Here is an 18,155-nt window from a genome sequence, read left to right on the forward strand (position 1 = left end):
TGTGTATATAGACAGTTAGGACTTCAACACATTGAAAAGACTGTAACTCAAAGACAACATATATAGAATACATTCTGAAACACAAAATGGGCTTCACTTAGACACATTAAAAAGTAATCTATTTGTAGGCATTACGTGAAGCTGACAGCATGGTACCCCATCCTTTCCAAATGTGTGGTCCTGAGAATACAACCAGATGAAGGCAATGTGATGAATGAAATCAAGGTATCTGAAAAATGGGTATTTTATTAATGCAATTCTCTAAATTTGAAGAAAAATAAATTCAGCATGTTAAAATGAGAATACCTTCCCTTTATTTAAAAAAAAAAAAAAAGAAGTCTTAAAACAATACTCACTTCAGTGTTCACTAATTCACTAGGTGTTGGCCAGTTCGACATATCGCTGAAATCACTAGCCTAAGAGGTAAATAAGTGTTATTCTGCAATTTAGAAATTTAAGTAGAAAAAATATTTTCTAAAAGTGAAAGCAATTTTTAAAATCACCCTCATTCAATTATATGCAGGCATTTGCAAAAATAACGCAAAACCTTCTCCAAACAACAGAACACAGCAAGAGGAATGTCTTACGATCCAACTTGTGGCATGAATAATGACCTTGACTAAACTGATAGAGACAGGATAACAGAGGCATATGGGGATTTGGATAAAGGTTACAATTTTCTAGTATATTAACTTTAAACTAACATCAATGATAGAACAGAAAAATACACAATAATCTAAGAGGAGTTCCTTTCAAAATAGTTAAAAACTATTTCTTGTCATGACATACCTTGTTGGATTTCTTTGTCTTGAGTTTTCCTGCTTTTATAATCTGGGGGGAACTGAGCTCTAAAACAAAACAAAACAAAAAAACATGGAATTGTTTTTACGACCACATCATGCAAAATATTTAACAAAATAACAAACCAATTTCAGTTAAGTCAGTGGAATAATTTTTCTCAACAAAATCCAAAGTTCTGAGACTCAAATTCCTAACAAGAAATCAACTACATTTCAAACGTAGATTCAAAGTGGTCTTCAGTGTTCAAATCAAGATGTAGAAAATACTAAGTTTACTTACACTGAACTGATAGACCAATCCGTTCACTAATAGAATGTAACACGGAAAAATTAGCAATATAACATGTTTTAATACAGTAAAGTTAGTGAATCAACTCACAACGGAATACATTTTTCTATATATATTATATATACATATAAATACATTCACATGCATCAAGGAGCATGCAGAAAATAAATCAGAACACTTCAAACTATTTGTCGTCAGAGAACAAAGTTTGGCAACCGTAATAGGCTATATCTAGATCCAAGCCATAAAAAATAGAAGCGATCTCTGTAAAAGTTTGTACAAGACTATCATGGTATCATCACTTGTCCCTCTTGAATAAGAACACAAAGATTGACAAATATAGTCTTCATTGTAATGAAGCTTTACAGTGTCTTGCATCTTGATTCATTATCTACCATGATGATCATCTAGCTAAACATGACCTAAATATTAAAAAGCAGAAAAAACATGGGATCTGCAGCTACAGAAAACATAGTAATTCAGCAAAACATGAATCCCAAAAATCGTGGCAATGACCAATTCATAGACTAAAATAAAGTAATCTTTGAGTTAAAACCCAGAAACATTCAAATAAGATTTCATGAAAGGAAGACTGATGAAGGATGAAGACATCACCAGGGATGGGCACACAGGGATCTTGAATATTGTAGTAATTTTATTTCTAAAGCAGAATAGTGAGTACATGGGTATTTGCTTTATACTTGTTTATACTTTAGGGACACATAATAAGTGTATACATATGTGTCAATGTGCATAAGGATAAATACTTCACTAACAAAAATAAGATACAGAAAAAAAATTTGGACAGATAGAAAAAAAAGGGAAGCAGGAAAAAACCTAATTTAACAAAAACAATATTTGAACATTAGAATTTGACTGAGGTATATTTTGTAAATATAACGTATATTGTATGGAAGTTATACCGTATAGAACATTTGAAAGACCTTTCCCTCAACAAAGTAGAAAACATGTCCCAAAACATTGCTAAGTCAAGTAAATTAAGTGCCTGGTGGTTACAAAACACAGCCTTATACAAACTACCTGATGTACTGAAAAGTATTTAGGGATAGGCCACATAAGCGAGTTTTATTACAAATCAATTAGACATTAATAATCACAAAATTAAGGTCAGAAATTTAAAAAATTATTCTGACCACATAAAAATAAAACTTTTTAACTTCAATATTAAATGTTATTTACAAACCAAAAAATATTTGAGCATGAGTTAATAATCTTTCTATTGCTTTAAAATCGACTTCCCTTGTGGTCCAGTGATTAATAATCCACCCTCTAATGCAGGGGTCATGGGTTCGATCCCTGGTCAGGGAGCTAAGATCCCACATGCCTCCTGGCCAAAAAACCAAAACATATAACTGAAGCAATATTGTAACAAATTCAATAAAGACTTTAAAAATGGTCCATATCAAAAGAAATCCTTAAAAAACAAATATTAAACAAATTAAAAAAATAAAAGGGAGAGAGATTTTGATTTCAATAAATTCTTTTGAACTCAAAAATTTTGGATTTTTGTTTAAATTTTACTCTCTCAACTTTAACACCTCCTCAGGAAATACAATGGGAAAAAAGTGCACATTTAACTCTGTGGCCTCTATAATTCTGACATTTTATCGATCAAGTATCATTAAGTACACAATCAATACTGTAATTTATTCTCATTAAAAGTTATTTGACAAATTATGCTGGCCAATGTAGTTGGATACGCTGGGATAGGAAAGTGATTTCTTTTTTTTTTAATAACTTTTTTTAAAATGTTTGTTTGTTTGCTTATTTATTTATTTATTTATTCTTGGCTGCATTGGGTCTTCGTTGCTGCACGCGGGCTTCCTCTAGTTGTGGCAAGCAGGTGTTACTCTTTGTTGTGGTGCGTGGGCTTCACATTGCAGTGGTTTCTCTTGTTGTGGAGCACGGGCTCTAGGCGAGCAGGCTCAGTAATTGTGGTGCACGGGCTTAGTTGCTCCGTGGCATGTGGGATCTTCCCGGACCAGGGATTGAACCCGTGTCCCCTGCATTGGCAGGCGGATTCTTAACCACTGTGCCACCAGGGAAACCCCTAATTTACTTTTTTAAAAGGAAGACTTTCCTGGAATATTCCTGTTCCCAAGTCCGAATTCCTCCCACAGAAACAGTAAGTTTCCTGATTAATGAGTTTAGGAAAAGAACTGACTTGCAAAGCCAACACCTTTCCGCCCTTTTCTTTGGGAGCTAGCTGTCCACAAAAAGCAAGCATTCTGGTCTGCTCCTTCATGCTGTCAACTTCACAAGGCAGACTCCCTAAGACAGGGAGAAGGGGAACATGCAGATGTGCAATGCCAACTGTGAACACATTTGTCTAATTCCAAGTTCCACATAAGGAAGTCCTTTGTGCTACTCTTAGACCACCTCATCAACCCACTCTTTTTCTGTTAAAAGAATGACACTGAGCTTTTAAAAAAAATAAATAAATCTGAGTAAAAAATAAAGAGATGATTCAAACGAAATACCAGTGGCCAAATATGAAATGCTAACTCAACTGTACTAAGAAATGTAAAGTAAAACAGAACAGTTTTCACCTATCATTCTGACAAAACAGAGAATACCAAGCACTGACCAGCTTATATAAATGGACATTTCTCTCATGCTGTTGGAATGAGTATTAAGCAGTAGAATCTTTTAAGGGTAATCTGTCATTTAAAACGTATATACTTTTTGGGGAATTTCTTGGCAGTCCAGTGGTTAGGCCTTCACGTTCTCACTGCCAAGGGCCCAGGTTCATTACCTGGTCAGGAAACTAAAATCCCGCAAGCCGCATGGCCAAAATAATAATAATAACAATAAAATATATATACTTTTTTATAAGATAGATAACCAATAAGGACCTACTGTATAGTACAGGGAACTCTACTCAATCTTCTGTGATAACCTATATGAGAAAAGAATCTGAAAAAGAATGAATATATGTGTATATATATAACTGAATCACTCTGCTGTACACCTGAAACTAACACACATTGTAAATCAACTATAATCCAATAAAATTTTTAAAAATTTAAAAATTTAAATTTTTAAATTTAAAAATTTTTAAAAAGTAAAATAAAATGTATCTACTTTTTAATGAAACAATTGCATTTCTGCGAAATTATCTGGTAATCAACACAAGGTACAATGATGTCAGTATGAGATGTTCACTGCAGGGACTTTCCTGGAGGCCCAGTGGTTACAACCCCATGCTTCCACTGCAGTCGGCACAGGTGCAATCCCTGGTTGGGGAGCTAAGATACTGCAGGCTGAGCAGCACGGTCCCCCCACCAAAAAAAAGAAAAATGTTCACTGTAGGTTTACGGATAACTGTATTTAAATAAATGACCTCAGGACTTCCCTGGTAGTGCAGTAGTTAAGAATCCGCCTGCCAATGCAGGGGACATGGGTTCGAGCCCTAGTCCGGGAATATCCCACACCTGGCAGAGCAAATAAGCCCATGCACTGCAACTACTGAGCCTGGGCTCTAGAGTCTGCTAGCCACAACTACTGAAACCCACAGGCCTAAGAGCCCGTGCTCCACAACAAGAGAAGCTACCACAATAAGAAGCCTGCGCACCAAAACGAAGAGTAGCCCCCGCTCGCTCCAACTAGATAAAGCCTGTGCACAGCAATAAAGACCCAACACAGCCAAAAATAAAATAAATAAATTTATTCTAAAAAAAGAAAACAATATTTTCATTTTCCCATGTTCCAGCAAAAATGGAGGAAACCGCCCTCCTAGCATATCATTAGAAAAAACCTAAGACTGAAAAACAAAGCCAACCTAAAAATTAAAATATAAAGAAATTTTAATTAAAAAAAGTTTTTTCAGGCAGATGAAACCTAAGAAATATAAGCTACCAGTGGCTCCAAGTATATATAACCATACATGAACAAGTGTGTGATTTTCACATATCCATTTTTCAAACATCACTAGTAAGCCACTATACAACTTCTTTGAACATTATTCTAATATCTTAATCTATAAGGAAACAATTCCTAATAGACGAGGAATTCATTTTAAGAGCTTGGATAGTGAAAACAAAAACTGCAGTATGATGGGCAATTTTACTCATGACCATAATCTTTAGCAAAGCTTTAATTAAGAAAACGCACTGACAGTCATGAATCACATGTTTTATTACATTTAAGGGGAAAATGTCATAAAATGGCATTTTGCTACAGTAAATGAGTGCCTTAAAAAAATGTAAAAAAAAGCGAGATAACCTCATCCACCAGAGGGCAGACAGCAGAGGCAAGAAGAACTACAATTCTTCAGCCTGTGGAAGGAAAACCATTAACAGAAAGATAGACAAAATGAAAAGGCAGAGGACTTTGTACCAGATGAAGGAACAAGATAAAACCCCAGAAAAACAACTAAATGAAGTGGCGATACGTAACCTTCCAGAAAAAAAATTCAGAATGATGATAGTGAAGATGATCCAGGACCTCAGAAAAAGAATGGAGGCAAAGATCGAGAAGATGCAAGAAATGTTTAACAAACACCTAGAAGAATTAAAGAACAAACACCTAGAAGAATTAAAGAACAAACCAACAGAGATGAACAATACAATAACTGAAATGAAAAATACACTAGAAGGAATCAATAGCAGAATAACTGAGGCAGAAGAATGGATAAGTGACCTGGAAGACAGAATGGTGGAATTCATTGCCACGGAAGAGAATAAACAAAAATGAATGAAAAGAAATGAAGACAGCCTGAGACCTTTGGGACAATATTAAACGCAACAACATTCACATTACAGGGCTCCCAGAAGGAAAAGAGAGAGAGAGAGGACCTGAGAAAATATTTGAAGAGATTATAGTCGAAAACTTCCCTAACATGGGAAAGGAAATAGTCACCCAAGTCCAGGAAGAGCAGAGTCCCAGACAGGATAAACCCAAGGAAAAACACACCGAGACACATAGTAATCAAACTGACAAAAATTAAAGACAAAGAAAAATTATTGAAAGCAACAAGGGAAAAACGACAAATAACATACAAGGGAACTCCCATTAGGTTAACAGCTGATTTCTCAGCAGAAACTCTACAAACCAGAAGGGAGTGGCACGATATATTTAAAGTGATGAAAGGGAAGAACCTACAACCAAGATTACTCTACCTGGCAAGGATCTCATTCCCATTTGATGGAGAAATCAAAAGCTTTACAGACAAGCAAAAGCTAAGAGAATTCAGCACCACCACACCAGCTCTACAACAAATGCAAAAGGCACTTCTCTAAGTGGGAAACATAAGAGAAGAAAAGGACCTACAAAAACAAACCCATAACAATTAAGAAAACGGTAATAGGAACATACATATCGATAATTACCTTAAACGTGAATGGATTAAATGTTCCAACAGAAAGACACGGGCTTGCTGAATGGATACAAAAACAAGACCCATATATATTCTGTCTACAAGAGACCTACTTCAGACCTAGGGACACAGACAGACTGAAAGTGAGGAAATGGAAAAAGATATTCCATGTAAATGAAAATCAAAAGAAAGCGGGAGTAGCAATACTCATATCAGATAAAATAAACTTTAAAATAAAGAATGTTACAAGAGACAAGGAAGGACGCTATATAATGATCAAGGGATCAATCCAAGAAGATATAAGAATTATAAATATATATACACCCAACACAGGAGCACCACAATACATAAGGCAAATGCTAACAGCCATAAAAGAGGAAATCAACAGTAAGACAATAATAGTAGGGGACTTTAACACCTCACTTACAGCAATGGATCATCCAGACAGAAAATTAATAAGGAAACGCAAGCTTTAAATGACACAACAGACCAGATAGATTTAATTGATATTTATAGGACATTCCATCCAAAAAACAGCAGATTACACTTTCTCCTCTAGTGCACATGGAACATTCTCCAGGATAGGACAAATCTTGGGTCACAAATCAAGCCTCCGTAAACTTAAGAAAACTGAAATCATATGAAGCATCTTATCCGACTACAGCGCTAGAAGATTAGAAATCAATTACAAGGAAAAAAACGTAAAAAACACAAAAACATGGAGGCTAAACAGTATGTTAGTAAATAACCAAGAGATCACTGAAGAAACCAAAAAGGAAATCAAAAAATACCTAGAGGGCTTCCCTGGTGGCGCAGTGGTTGAGAGTCCACCTACCAATGCAGGGGACACGGGTTTGTGCCCCGGTCCAGGAGGATCCCACGTGCCGCGGAGCGGCTGGGCCCGTGAGCCATGGCCGCTGAGGCTGCGCATCCAGAGCCTGTGCTCCGCGACAGGAGAGGCCACAGTGAGAGGCCCGCGTACCGTAGGGAGAAAAAAAAAAAAAAGAAAAGAAAAAATACCTAGAGACAAATGACAACGAAAACACAACGATCCAAAACCTATGGGATGCAGCAAAAGCAGTTCTAAGAGGGAAGTTTATAGATATACAAGCCTACCTCAAGAAACAAGAAAAGTCTCAAATAAACAATCTAACCTTACACCTAAAGGAACTACAGAAAGAAGAACAAACAAAATCCAAAGTTAGTAGAAGGAAAGAAATCATAAAGATCAGAGCAGAAATAAATGAAATAGAAACAAAGAAAACAATAGCAAAGATCAATAAAACTAAAAGCTGGTTCTTTGAGAAGATAAACAAAATTGATAAACCTTTAACCAGACTCATCAAGAAAGAGAGGACTCAAATCAATAAAATTAGAAATGAAAAATGAGAAGTTACAACAGACACTGCCAAAATACAAAGCATCCTAAGAGACTACTACAAGTAACTCTATGCCAATAAAATGGACAACCTGGAAGAAATGGACAAATTCTTAGAAAGGTATAACCTTCCAAGACTGAACCAGGAAGAAATAGAAAATATGAACAGACCAATCACAAGTAATGAAATTGAAACTGTGATTAAAAATCTTCCAACAAACAAAAGTCCAGGACCAGATGGCTTCACACGTGAATTCTATCAAACATTTAGAGAAGAGCTAACACCCATCTTTCTCAAACTCTTCCAAAAAACTGCAGAGGAAGGAACACTCCCAAACTCATTCTACGTGGCCAACATCACCCTGATAAGAAACCAGGCAAAGATACTACAAAAAAAAAAAAAAAGAAAATTACAAACCAATATCACTGATGAATATAGATGCAAAAATCCTCAACAAAATACTAGCAAACAGAATCCAACAACACATTAAAAGGATCATACACCATGAGCAAGTGGGATTTATCCCAGGGATGCAGGGATTCTTCAGTATACGCCAATCAATCAATGTGATACACCATATTAACAACTTGAAGAAGAAAAACCACATGATCATCTCAATAGATGCAGAAAAAGCTTTTGACAAAATTCAACACCCATTTATGAAAAAAACTCTCCAGAAAGTGGGCATAAAGGGAAACTACCTCAACATAATAAAGCCCATATACGACAGAACAACAGCAAACATCATTCTCAAAGGTGAAAAACTGAAAGCATTTCCTCTAAGATCAGGAACAAGACAAGGATGTCCACTCTCGCCACTACTATTCAACATAGTTTTGGAAGTCCTAGTCACGGCAATCAGAGGAGAAAAAGAAATAAAAACAATACAAATTGGAAAAGAAGAAGTAAAACTGTCACCGTTTGCAGATGACATGATACTATACATAGAGAATCTTAAAGATGCCACCAGAAAACTACTAGAGCTAATCAGTGAATTTGGTAAAGTTGCAGGATACAAAATTAATGCACAGAAATCTCTTGCATCCCTATACACTAACAATGAAAGATCAGAAAGATAAATTAAGGAAACAATCCCAGTCACCACTGCAACAAAAAGAATAAAATACCTAGGAATAAACCTACCTAAGGAGGTAAAAGACCTGTACTCAGAAAACTGTAAGACACTGATGAAAGAAACCAAAGATGACACAAACAAATGGAGAAATATACCGTGTCCTTGGATTGGAAGAATTAATATTGTGAAGATGACTATATTACCCAAAGCAATCTACAGATTCAATGCAATCCCTATCAAATTACCAGTGGCATTTTTTACAGAACTAGAACAAAAAAACCTTAAAATTTGTATGGAGACACAAAAGACCCTGAATAGCCAAAGCAATCTTGAGGGAAAAAAACAGAGCTGGAGGAATCAGACTCCCTGACTTCAGACTGTACTACAAAGCTACAGTAATCAAGACAATATGGTACTGGCACAAAAACAGAAATATAGATCAATGGAACAGGATAGAAAGCCCAGAGATAAACCCACACACCTACAGTCAACTAATCTATGACAAAGGAGGCAAGCATATACAATGGAGAAAAGACAGTCTTTTCAATAAGTGTGCTGGGAAAACTGTACAGCTACATGTAAAAGAATGAAATTAGAACACTCCTTAACACCATCAACAAAAATAAACTCAAAAGGATTAGACACCTAAATGTAAGACCAGACACTATAAAACTCTTAGAGGAAAACATAAGAAGAACACACTTTGACATAAATCACAGCAAGATCTTTTTTGATCCACCTCCTAGAGTAATGGAAATAAAAACAAAAATAAAGAAATGGGACCTAATGAAACTTAAAAGCTTTTGCAAAGCAAAGGAAACTACAAGCAAGACGAAAAGACAACCCTCAGAATGGGAGAAAATATTTGCAAACGAATCAACAAAGGATTAATCTCCAAAATATATAAACAGCTCATCTGGCTCAATATTAAAAAAACAAACAACCCAATCCAAAAATGGGCAGAAGACCTAAATAGACATTTCTCCACAGAAGACATACAGATGGCCAAGAAGCACATGAAAAGGTGCTCAACATCACTAATTATTAGAGAAATGCAAATCAAAACTACTATGAGGTATCACCTCACCCCAGTTAGAATGGGCATCATCAGAAAATCTACAAACAACAAATGCTGGAGAGGGTATGGAGAAAAGCTAACACTCTTGCACTGTTGGTGGGAATGTAAATTGATACAGCCACAATGGAGAACAGTATGGAGGTTCCTTAAAAAACTAAAAATAGAGCTACCGTATGACCCAGCAATCCCTCAACTGGGCACATACCCAGAGGAAACCATAATTCAACAACACACATGCACCCCAATGTTCAATGCAGCACTATTTACAATAGCCAGGTCATGGAAGCAACCTAAACACCCATCGACAGACGAATGGATAAAGAAGATGTGGTACATATATACAAAGGATTATTACTCAGCCATGAAAAGGAACGAAATTGGGTCATTTGTAGAGACGTGAATGGATCTAGAGACTGTCATACAGAGTGAAATAAGTCAGAAAAACAAATATCGTATATTAACGTATATATGTGGAACCCAGAGGAATGGTACAGACAAACCGGTTTGCAGGGCAGAAATAGAGACACAGATGTAGAGAACAAACGTATGGACACCAAGGGGGGAAAGTGGCAGGGGGTTGGGGGGGTGGTGGTGTGATGAATTGGGAGATCGGGATTGACATATACACACTAATATGTGTAAAACAGATAACTAATAAAAACCTGCTGTATAAAGAATAAATAAAACAAAATTTTTGAAAAACATGTAAAAAAAACCTACTTACTTCTCGTACTCTGAAAGTGGGAGTATCAATTAGTAGTCATTTTCAAGAGCAACTTGTCAACAAATGCACTGTGACCTAACAATTCCACTTTTCTCTCCTAGAGAAAATCAGATATGTATTTTCTCTAGGATAAAAGGCATGCATAAAAATGTTTGTAACAACCAAGATGTTGATCAATACGTAAATGGCTAAATTAACTACATCAGTTATATTTATGGACCACTTCTCAGCAATTTTTTAAAGTTTAGATTAAAAAGGATCAACTTCATCACAAGAAAAAAAATTATTTTATAACTAAGTATGTAGGTGGTAGTTAACTAAACTTACGGTGATCATTTCGCAATATGTATACACAGATCTCAAATCATTATGTTGCACACCTGAAACTAATGTTAATTATACCTAATTTAAAGAATAAAAAACTCACTAGTTGTAAAGAAGAAAAATAAAAGATCTACCAAAACTTTAAAAATATTCTAAACACATATACAAAACACTATAGAAAGGACTGAAAGGATATTCAGTAAACTGGTAACATGACTATCTTTTTTCTGAAGGGAACATCAAAAGTTCCTTTTTTACAAGAACATATTTATGTATCATTTACATAACAATTAAAATGTTATTAGAGTTACAGTAAGCTTATTTGATGCTTCTGGGAAGCACACTTGGAGAAAAGAAGGTTGATGGGGTCAAGAAGACTAAGGATGAAAAAGATGAAAAAAAATCATTTTATTTTTATTTTTTGTATTTTGGCTGCAACTCGCAGCATGCGGGATGGTTCCCCGTCCAGGGATCGAACCTGGGCCTCTGCAGTGAAAGCACCGAATCCTAACCACTAAGCCTCCAGGGAACTCCCAAAATCAATATTTTTATACATCGTTTTTGTGTGTAAAAGAATTAAAATTGTATTAGAAACTGATTTTTAATATGCAAAATGTAACCATGGGTACAGGTAAGTGATTCATAAATCCCGTACTGTGATTTTAATAAAGGTCTCCAAAATAAATACAACTACTTTAAACAAGGGTTGGGGGACAATTCTTTCCAGTCTCCTGACAGGAATTTAAAACTGCAGTGACACTATTCTAGGCCTCTCCTGTGGGCCAGGCTTTGGTTGAAAAGAGGACCTTATCTGGATTACCAGAAACAGCAATACACAAGCCAAAATCATCCCAAAAGTGGAGGAAAGTGTGTCACAAGGTCTGAAGAATGCCTCACCTGCAGTTCAGTCAGAACTGCAGGTTCTAACAGAAAATTCATGATTACAAGTCCTTAAATACTTCCCTACATTTCCTATGTTTCTATCTCTGGTAATAAACTTTCTGGTGAAATTTTATGGATGGAATTCCTGTACCTCATTGAGTGAGTGACAGTAAATCCAGGTTTGGTTAGGAAAAACATAGTTTAATTCTGTTATTACAGCATAATTAATATCCTCTTTCCCTCTCATGAATATCCTGGTTTATAGGATAAATCACATAGGCCTCCTACTAATAAGATTATTGTACTAATTTAACACTCCCCTAGTTTGCACCTACTCTGGTCTCTGGACCCTAAAGGTCCTCTGCTCCCATTTCATTATTCTTGAGGTTGCAAATTTGCTTAGGAAAATAGGAAGCCGGCAGACCCAGGTTATAGAAGGCAATCTGGTATTAAGAAATGAAAGAAAATATACCCACTTCATTCATTTACAAGGCCTAGAAATCTTCACAAAAGTCAACTCGCTAGGTAGTAACACTATCTGGACTAGAACCTAAGTTGTGAATTTCTACACAACAATCTCTTATGAAAGTTACCTAAGTTATTCAATTACTAATAGAAGTTGTGTAGAAGTATAGAGTCAGTACTGCAGAGAGGCTGTAAAGTTCCTCTAGCACTCCACATATGAAGAACCGTATTCCTGAGGGCACAGAATAGATTCCAAGAACAGAAATGTTGCCTACAGAGAAACATCAGCAAAATTAAAAACCCCATGAACCACACCATACATCAAGAATCACCTGGTTCTTAATCTCCAACAAAGATTAAGGACCCCAGTGGTCCCCTGCATCGGCAGGTGGACTCTCAACCACTGCGCCACCAGGGAAGCCCTCTTTGCTAAATTTTATAGAGATTTTCCTTTAAGATTTTTGTTCTCTTCAGTTATTAATACTAGTAAACAAATAGATCTTTGCAGCTAGGAGAGACTGGTGGCAGTATTAAATTCAGAGCAAAATTTTAAGCAGCTTTTTCTGCAACTGTTAAGATTTATCAAGAATGATGATTTAAAAACCATTTATCAGACCTCAGCTGTAAAATAACTTTTGTTTAAATAAAGTTATACTGTACCACAGCATTATAAAAAATGATTTGAGTATTACTGTGCAAACCAATTACCACTTATCTCACTCTGTTGGAGTTCCTTGGAAGAAATGTTACTATACCTCTATACCTGCAATACGTGTGTCTATAACAATCACCTTATATTTAACCATTTCCTTTATCTCTTTTGAGCCTCACAACCCTGTAAACATGCTTGAATTTTCCCTGTTCCACTGTTAACCTTTAATTTTTAAGAAGAGTGAAGACTTGTACGTAAACAGCTGTAATTTCTATATGAAAAGTTCAATTAATTTACTACAATTTAATTAGAAAGCAAAACTAGGAGATACTGGTTTCTGTCTTCGGTTTATTTAGTATTTCCACTTAAACTAAAAAAAAAAAAAACCTGCAGTTGCTATAACCAAAATAAAGCACCAAGGGCCATACTGCATTGGTCAGCATTCAAATGCAGTGGCATAATCTTACCTCCCCTAGAGAGGTGAGCTAACTGAATGTCAGAAGACTACTGTTCACCTAATGTGCAATTCACTCTCTCGTCAACTATCCTATTTCATTTCAACCAGTTTCCACCACAGTCATAAACTCAAAGCTTTTGAGTAGCAACTACAGTATAGCATCTCATTTTTAATATGACTACTTAGCACGGTTTTGAAAACACTGAAATTTTCAGCTTACCAATTATTTCACAATAAAAAATTCACAATTGCTCTTCCACTTAACATATAAACCCCCTTGCTCCGACTGGCTTCACCTCTTTTTAAAAAGTCTACAGAAGCTTTTCTATAGGATGAACTGCAACACCTACCTAAAGTCAGCCGTCCCATGTCACTAACACGTGGGGTAAGACATAACTGAGGCTGTGCCCGCCGAGCGGCTCAGCTCCGTGACCCCCGCCGTGCCCCACCAGCCAAGGAGAACCCGAGGTCCCACCTCTTCCTGCTGCTCCCTTCCCAGATGTCCATTTATGTAAACAGGCAGAGTGAATGACACCTTGGAACGAAACACCTCCGACTGACAGGGAACGGAGGCCTGCCCCTCCCCCAGCCCCCCGCCAGCATCGCCGCCACGCGAGTCGCCCCGGCACACACCCTCCCGGTGCCCACCGCAGAGGAACCACAGACCTGCCTCGAGGGTTTCCAGTAGGGGCAGCGGCGGCGGCCCCGTCCCGGCGGGGGACAGGTGCTGGGGAGGCTTTTTGGTCCAGGGATTCTCCTTCCGCGGCAGCGGCGGCGGCGACGGCGGCAGCTTTTCCTCAGAGCCTGCCGCCTCCGCCTCCTCCTCCCGGGCGTCCTCGGCCGGCGGGTCCCGAGGCAGCGGTGGCGGCGGCTCCCAGCCGAAGGGCCCCCCCGGCCCGCGCGCCTTGTGCGCCAGGTGCAGCGCCAGGGGCTTCACGGACACGGCCGCCTGAGGCACGCTGTGTCCCAGCACGGGCGCCGGCAAAGGCTCTCCCCGCGCCCCCGTGCGGGTGGCGAGCGCGTTCCTCTCCTCCCTCGCCGCCTCCTTGCCCTCCCGTTCGGGCGGGGGCAGCTTCCCGGCTTGCCGGCTCGCCGCGGCCGACAGCGACTCCCTCTCAGCTGGTACCGCGGGCCGCTCCTCCGGAGGGTGAGCGGCGGGCACCCGGGCGCGAGCAGACATCGTCCCCCTGCCCCAGCCGCCCCAGCCGGGGGCGGCCCGGGGCCAGGGAGCCCGGCTGCCCGTTTCTCCGCCGGGACACTGACTGGCTCCGGCCTGGGGAAGAGAACCCGAGAGCCCGGCCGCCCGCGTCGGCTCAGGCCGCGGAGCTCCCGGCGTCGAACGGGGCGCTAACCGCCCGCCGGCCCAACCCGCGTCAGCGGCGCGAGCCTCGAGCCTGCCAACACGCGCCGGGCGCCGAAGCCGGAGGCCGGGAGCCCTCACTTGGCGCGGGCTGCGGCACAAACGCCGCAACGCGAAGCTGTAGTACCTCTAGCAGCGTCAGGTAGGCTCGCGCTCCCAGAGCCAGTAACTGCTCGTGGGGTCAGAGGCGGAGCCGGGGGCGTGGAGGGGGCGGTCCGAAAGGATGGAGCAGGGGCGGGGCCTCCCGGAGGAGCGTGACGTGGCCGCTCACCGGCTCCGGCCCTCGCCGGGCCGCCGCCCTCGGTGGTTGACTGACGACCCCGCCAGGGTGCCGCCCTGCTTGAGGGCTGGCCCCGCCCCAGCGGCCAGCCGAGAGGGAAGGAGAACGAACTGGGCGATTCCCCGGCTCGCGGGCTACGGCGGCCCCCTCTGCGGGCGCAGGGGCGGGGCGCGCACCGAGCGACGGGCTCGCGCCTCGCTCCGCCGGCTGCGAGCGAGGGGCGGGGTGTGCTGCGCACGTGGCTCGGGGCGGGCGGTGGGGTCGCTTTGCCCCAGGCCCTGAAGTGCAGTTGACTCCTGGCGAGGTGGGTAATCTTGGCCACCGACGCTGGGCGGCTCCCGAATGGGCCTGGGTACCACCACCGAGCCACCTTGTCCCCTGCGTCTGTCGCGTCTCCCCGTGAAAACGTTTCCCCCGGCGCTTTGGGGCACTGCGGTCATCCTGTAATATTGAGCCGCGTCCAAAATAAAAACAGTGTAATCTGTAGGTAAAGTTATGAAACCTTTGCCCCGGCACTAGGATTAGTGCACTTCCCCGCCCCTATTCCCAACCACGATCCGAAGTATTTCTAAAGTCGTATGGAGTAAAACAGATTGTTAATACTTCGCCGGCTTTTTAAACAATTTTATGAGGTTTTTTGTGTGTCTTTTTTTTATAATGTGATTCAGTTATACATATATATATATTCTTTTTCAGATTCTTTCCCATTATAGGTTATTACAAGATACTGAATATACTTCCCTGTGCTATACAGTAGGTCCTTGTTGTTTACTTTATACACATGTTTTTGAATTTGTAGAGAACACTTGTTTACAAATTAACCATGCTCCAAATACTTTTTCCTGGAATGGATATATGTTAAAAAGGTACAAATATATTTTGATTTTTAAAATGCAATGAGAGCTTTCTACTTGGCAGTCAGATGAGTGATATTGGTTTCATATGCGTGTATTTATGAGTTAATGATGTTTCTGTTCCCGTGCTAGGTCGCCGAAAATGGGTTCACCTAGGTGAAAAAAGTTTTCCCTGAGGGACCGTCCCCCCCAACCCCCTGAAAATATCTGTACCTGACATTTGTATGGACTTGGCAATGGGTCCCTCCTGGCTTCCTTTAAGGACTGCCAAATGTGTACAGGACTCCCCTCCCATGAGTCTTGCTTCAATCACATTAAACGCGAGATACTTTCTTTTTTTGTTTACTCAAAAGTTGTACTAGGCATAAATTCCTTATTTTCCTAGGGCTAATAAACTATTCGCACATTACAACTAAAAACAATAAAGCCTTTCTTGTTTTCCACTGTGCTTCCACCTCTAAGTGTATTCCCAGAGAGGCGCCATCTTTTCTAGCTCTCTTATTGGTGAAGCCCTGTGTTTTTAACTACCAACTAAGTGCTCTTCCTGCTAGAATCAGCCTTTTGGAGTCTCGCCAGGTAATGCTTGACTCTTTTACAAAAGCCTGGCAACAAATTCACACTCCACATGACTCAGAGAACACTTTCTATTTTACCATCTATTTAAATACACGTGGATTAAAGACGTGGATTCAGTTGAGAAAAAGGGTATTTGGAATGGTTCCTGAAGTTAGAGTCATATGGGCTACCTAATTATGGTTGGTGGTTTTGTTTGTTGCTGTTTTGGTTTTTTTTTTTTAAGTGAAAAATCATAAAGATGCTTTATTGACCAAACACAGGACTTTCTTGGCAATGGGTTGTGCTTCCAAGGAGAGAAGAACTGGAGGGTAAATGTGTACTCAAAAGGTCTGCAAAGAACTGGACAGTAGGTGTTTGGGTATCTTCACTGTAGTGCAGTGCCACTAATGTCAGTGAAGGGAGTTGGCTGTTTGTTCTCCCTTTTTAAAACACATATTACTAACTCCTGCTTCCACGTAACTGCCTCTTGGAAACAACTTCACCTATCTTCTGTTTGCCCCTCCGTGTCTGTTCTCCACCCCTTCCCTGCTCTGTGTCAGGGAGGGCTGACCCTCCCAGATTACACCTACGATAATCCCTTGTTCTGCTTGGTATCTCAATGGATTCAGGTAGTGGGAAGTATCGGCAGGAGATTCAAGGCCAGAAGATAGTGGGGTCATAGTCCTTATTCCCCAGGATGGGTCACCAAGGGTTGACTGCAGAACCTTCTCTGTACAGTTTATCTCTAATCCTTCCCTTTGCTTCTTCAGGCCTAAGTGTAATAACTGCTAGTCCTTGGGGTACTGCATTATCCCTTGTTGGTTTCCCCGACTCTTACCTGCACCTCTGTAAATAATTTAATAATTCTCTTCAAATTATTTAGTTTGAGCTTTCCATCTGGTATCTGATGGGAACCTGACTGACCTAATTTGCCATTGCTGAAGCCCCGTTAGTTTGTCATCTGGCCTCTACTCTGCAAGAGTCTTCCTTTGCTTCTTAGTTCAAAATCATCGAAGAAAGACTTTATTTTTTGTAGCCCGATCACACAAATCATTATCCATCCTATGGATTATTTGCCCTTGGGTAGGATCCCCATCTGGCCTGGAGAAACAAGTTATTGGTTCAAAATACTGCCATCAAGGCAATGGGGATGAGAAAGCCAATTATCAGTAGGGATGTGAGAGAGGTACATCCTTTAACCAGGTTTTTTTTTTTTAATAAATTTATTTATTTTTTGTCTGTGTTGGGTCTTCATTGCTGTGCGTGGGCTTTCTCTAGTCGTGCAAGTGGGGGCTACTCTTCGTTGCGGTGCGCAGGCTTCTCATTGCAGTGGCTTCTCTTTGTTGTGGAGCGCAGGCTCTAGGCACGTGGGCTGCAGTAGTTGTGGCACGCGGGATCAATAGTTGTGGCTCGCAGGCTTAGTTGCTTCCCAGCATGTGGGATCTTCCCGGACCAGGGCTTGAACCCGTGTCCCCTGCATTGGCAGGCGCATTCTTAACCACTGCACCACTAGGGAAGTCCCCTTTAACCAGGTTTTCTTCCCTTTTCCCAATCCTAGTGAGTGGACCACCATATAACCTAGGAGTCCATATAACCCTCACCCTCCATAATCCATTCATTTACAGATATCTCAAGCATCTGCC

At 40.2% G+C, this 18,155-nt stretch overlaps 1 protein-coding gene across 5 annotated transcripts in view; it reads right to left on the reverse strand.

Annotated features, from left to right (window-relative positions):
- The window catches only part of LARP1B (La ribonucleoprotein 1B), a 130,722-nt gene extending 115,709 nt beyond the window's left edge, over nt 1-15,013 (reverse strand). For 2 of the 5 annotated variants that reach the window (XM_067735097.1, XM_067735096.1), the window contains exons 1-3: nt 14,130-15,009; nt 790-848; nt 357-416 (exon numbers count right to left, since the gene is read on the reverse strand). In XM_067735097.1, coding sequence (XP_067591198.1) covers nt 357-416; nt 790-848; nt 14,130-14,643 — 633 coding nt within the window. In that variant the 5' untranslated portion in view covers nt 14,644-15,009. Of the gene's footprint in view, nt 1-135; nt 181-356; nt 417-789; nt 849-14,129 lie in introns of all 5 variants that reach the window. The other 3 variants (XM_067735094.1, XM_067735095.1, XM_067735098.1) reach the window with 3 other exon arrangements.
- Nucleotides 15,014-18,155: the final 3,142 nt, after the last annotated feature.

This window comes from Pseudorca crassidens, chromosome 4, assembly GCF_039906515.1.
Source record: "Pseudorca crassidens isolate mPseCra1 chromosome 4, mPseCra1.hap1, whole genome shotgun sequence".
Taxonomy (NCBI): domain Eukaryota; kingdom Metazoa; phylum Chordata; class Mammalia; order Artiodactyla; family Delphinidae; genus Pseudorca; species Pseudorca crassidens.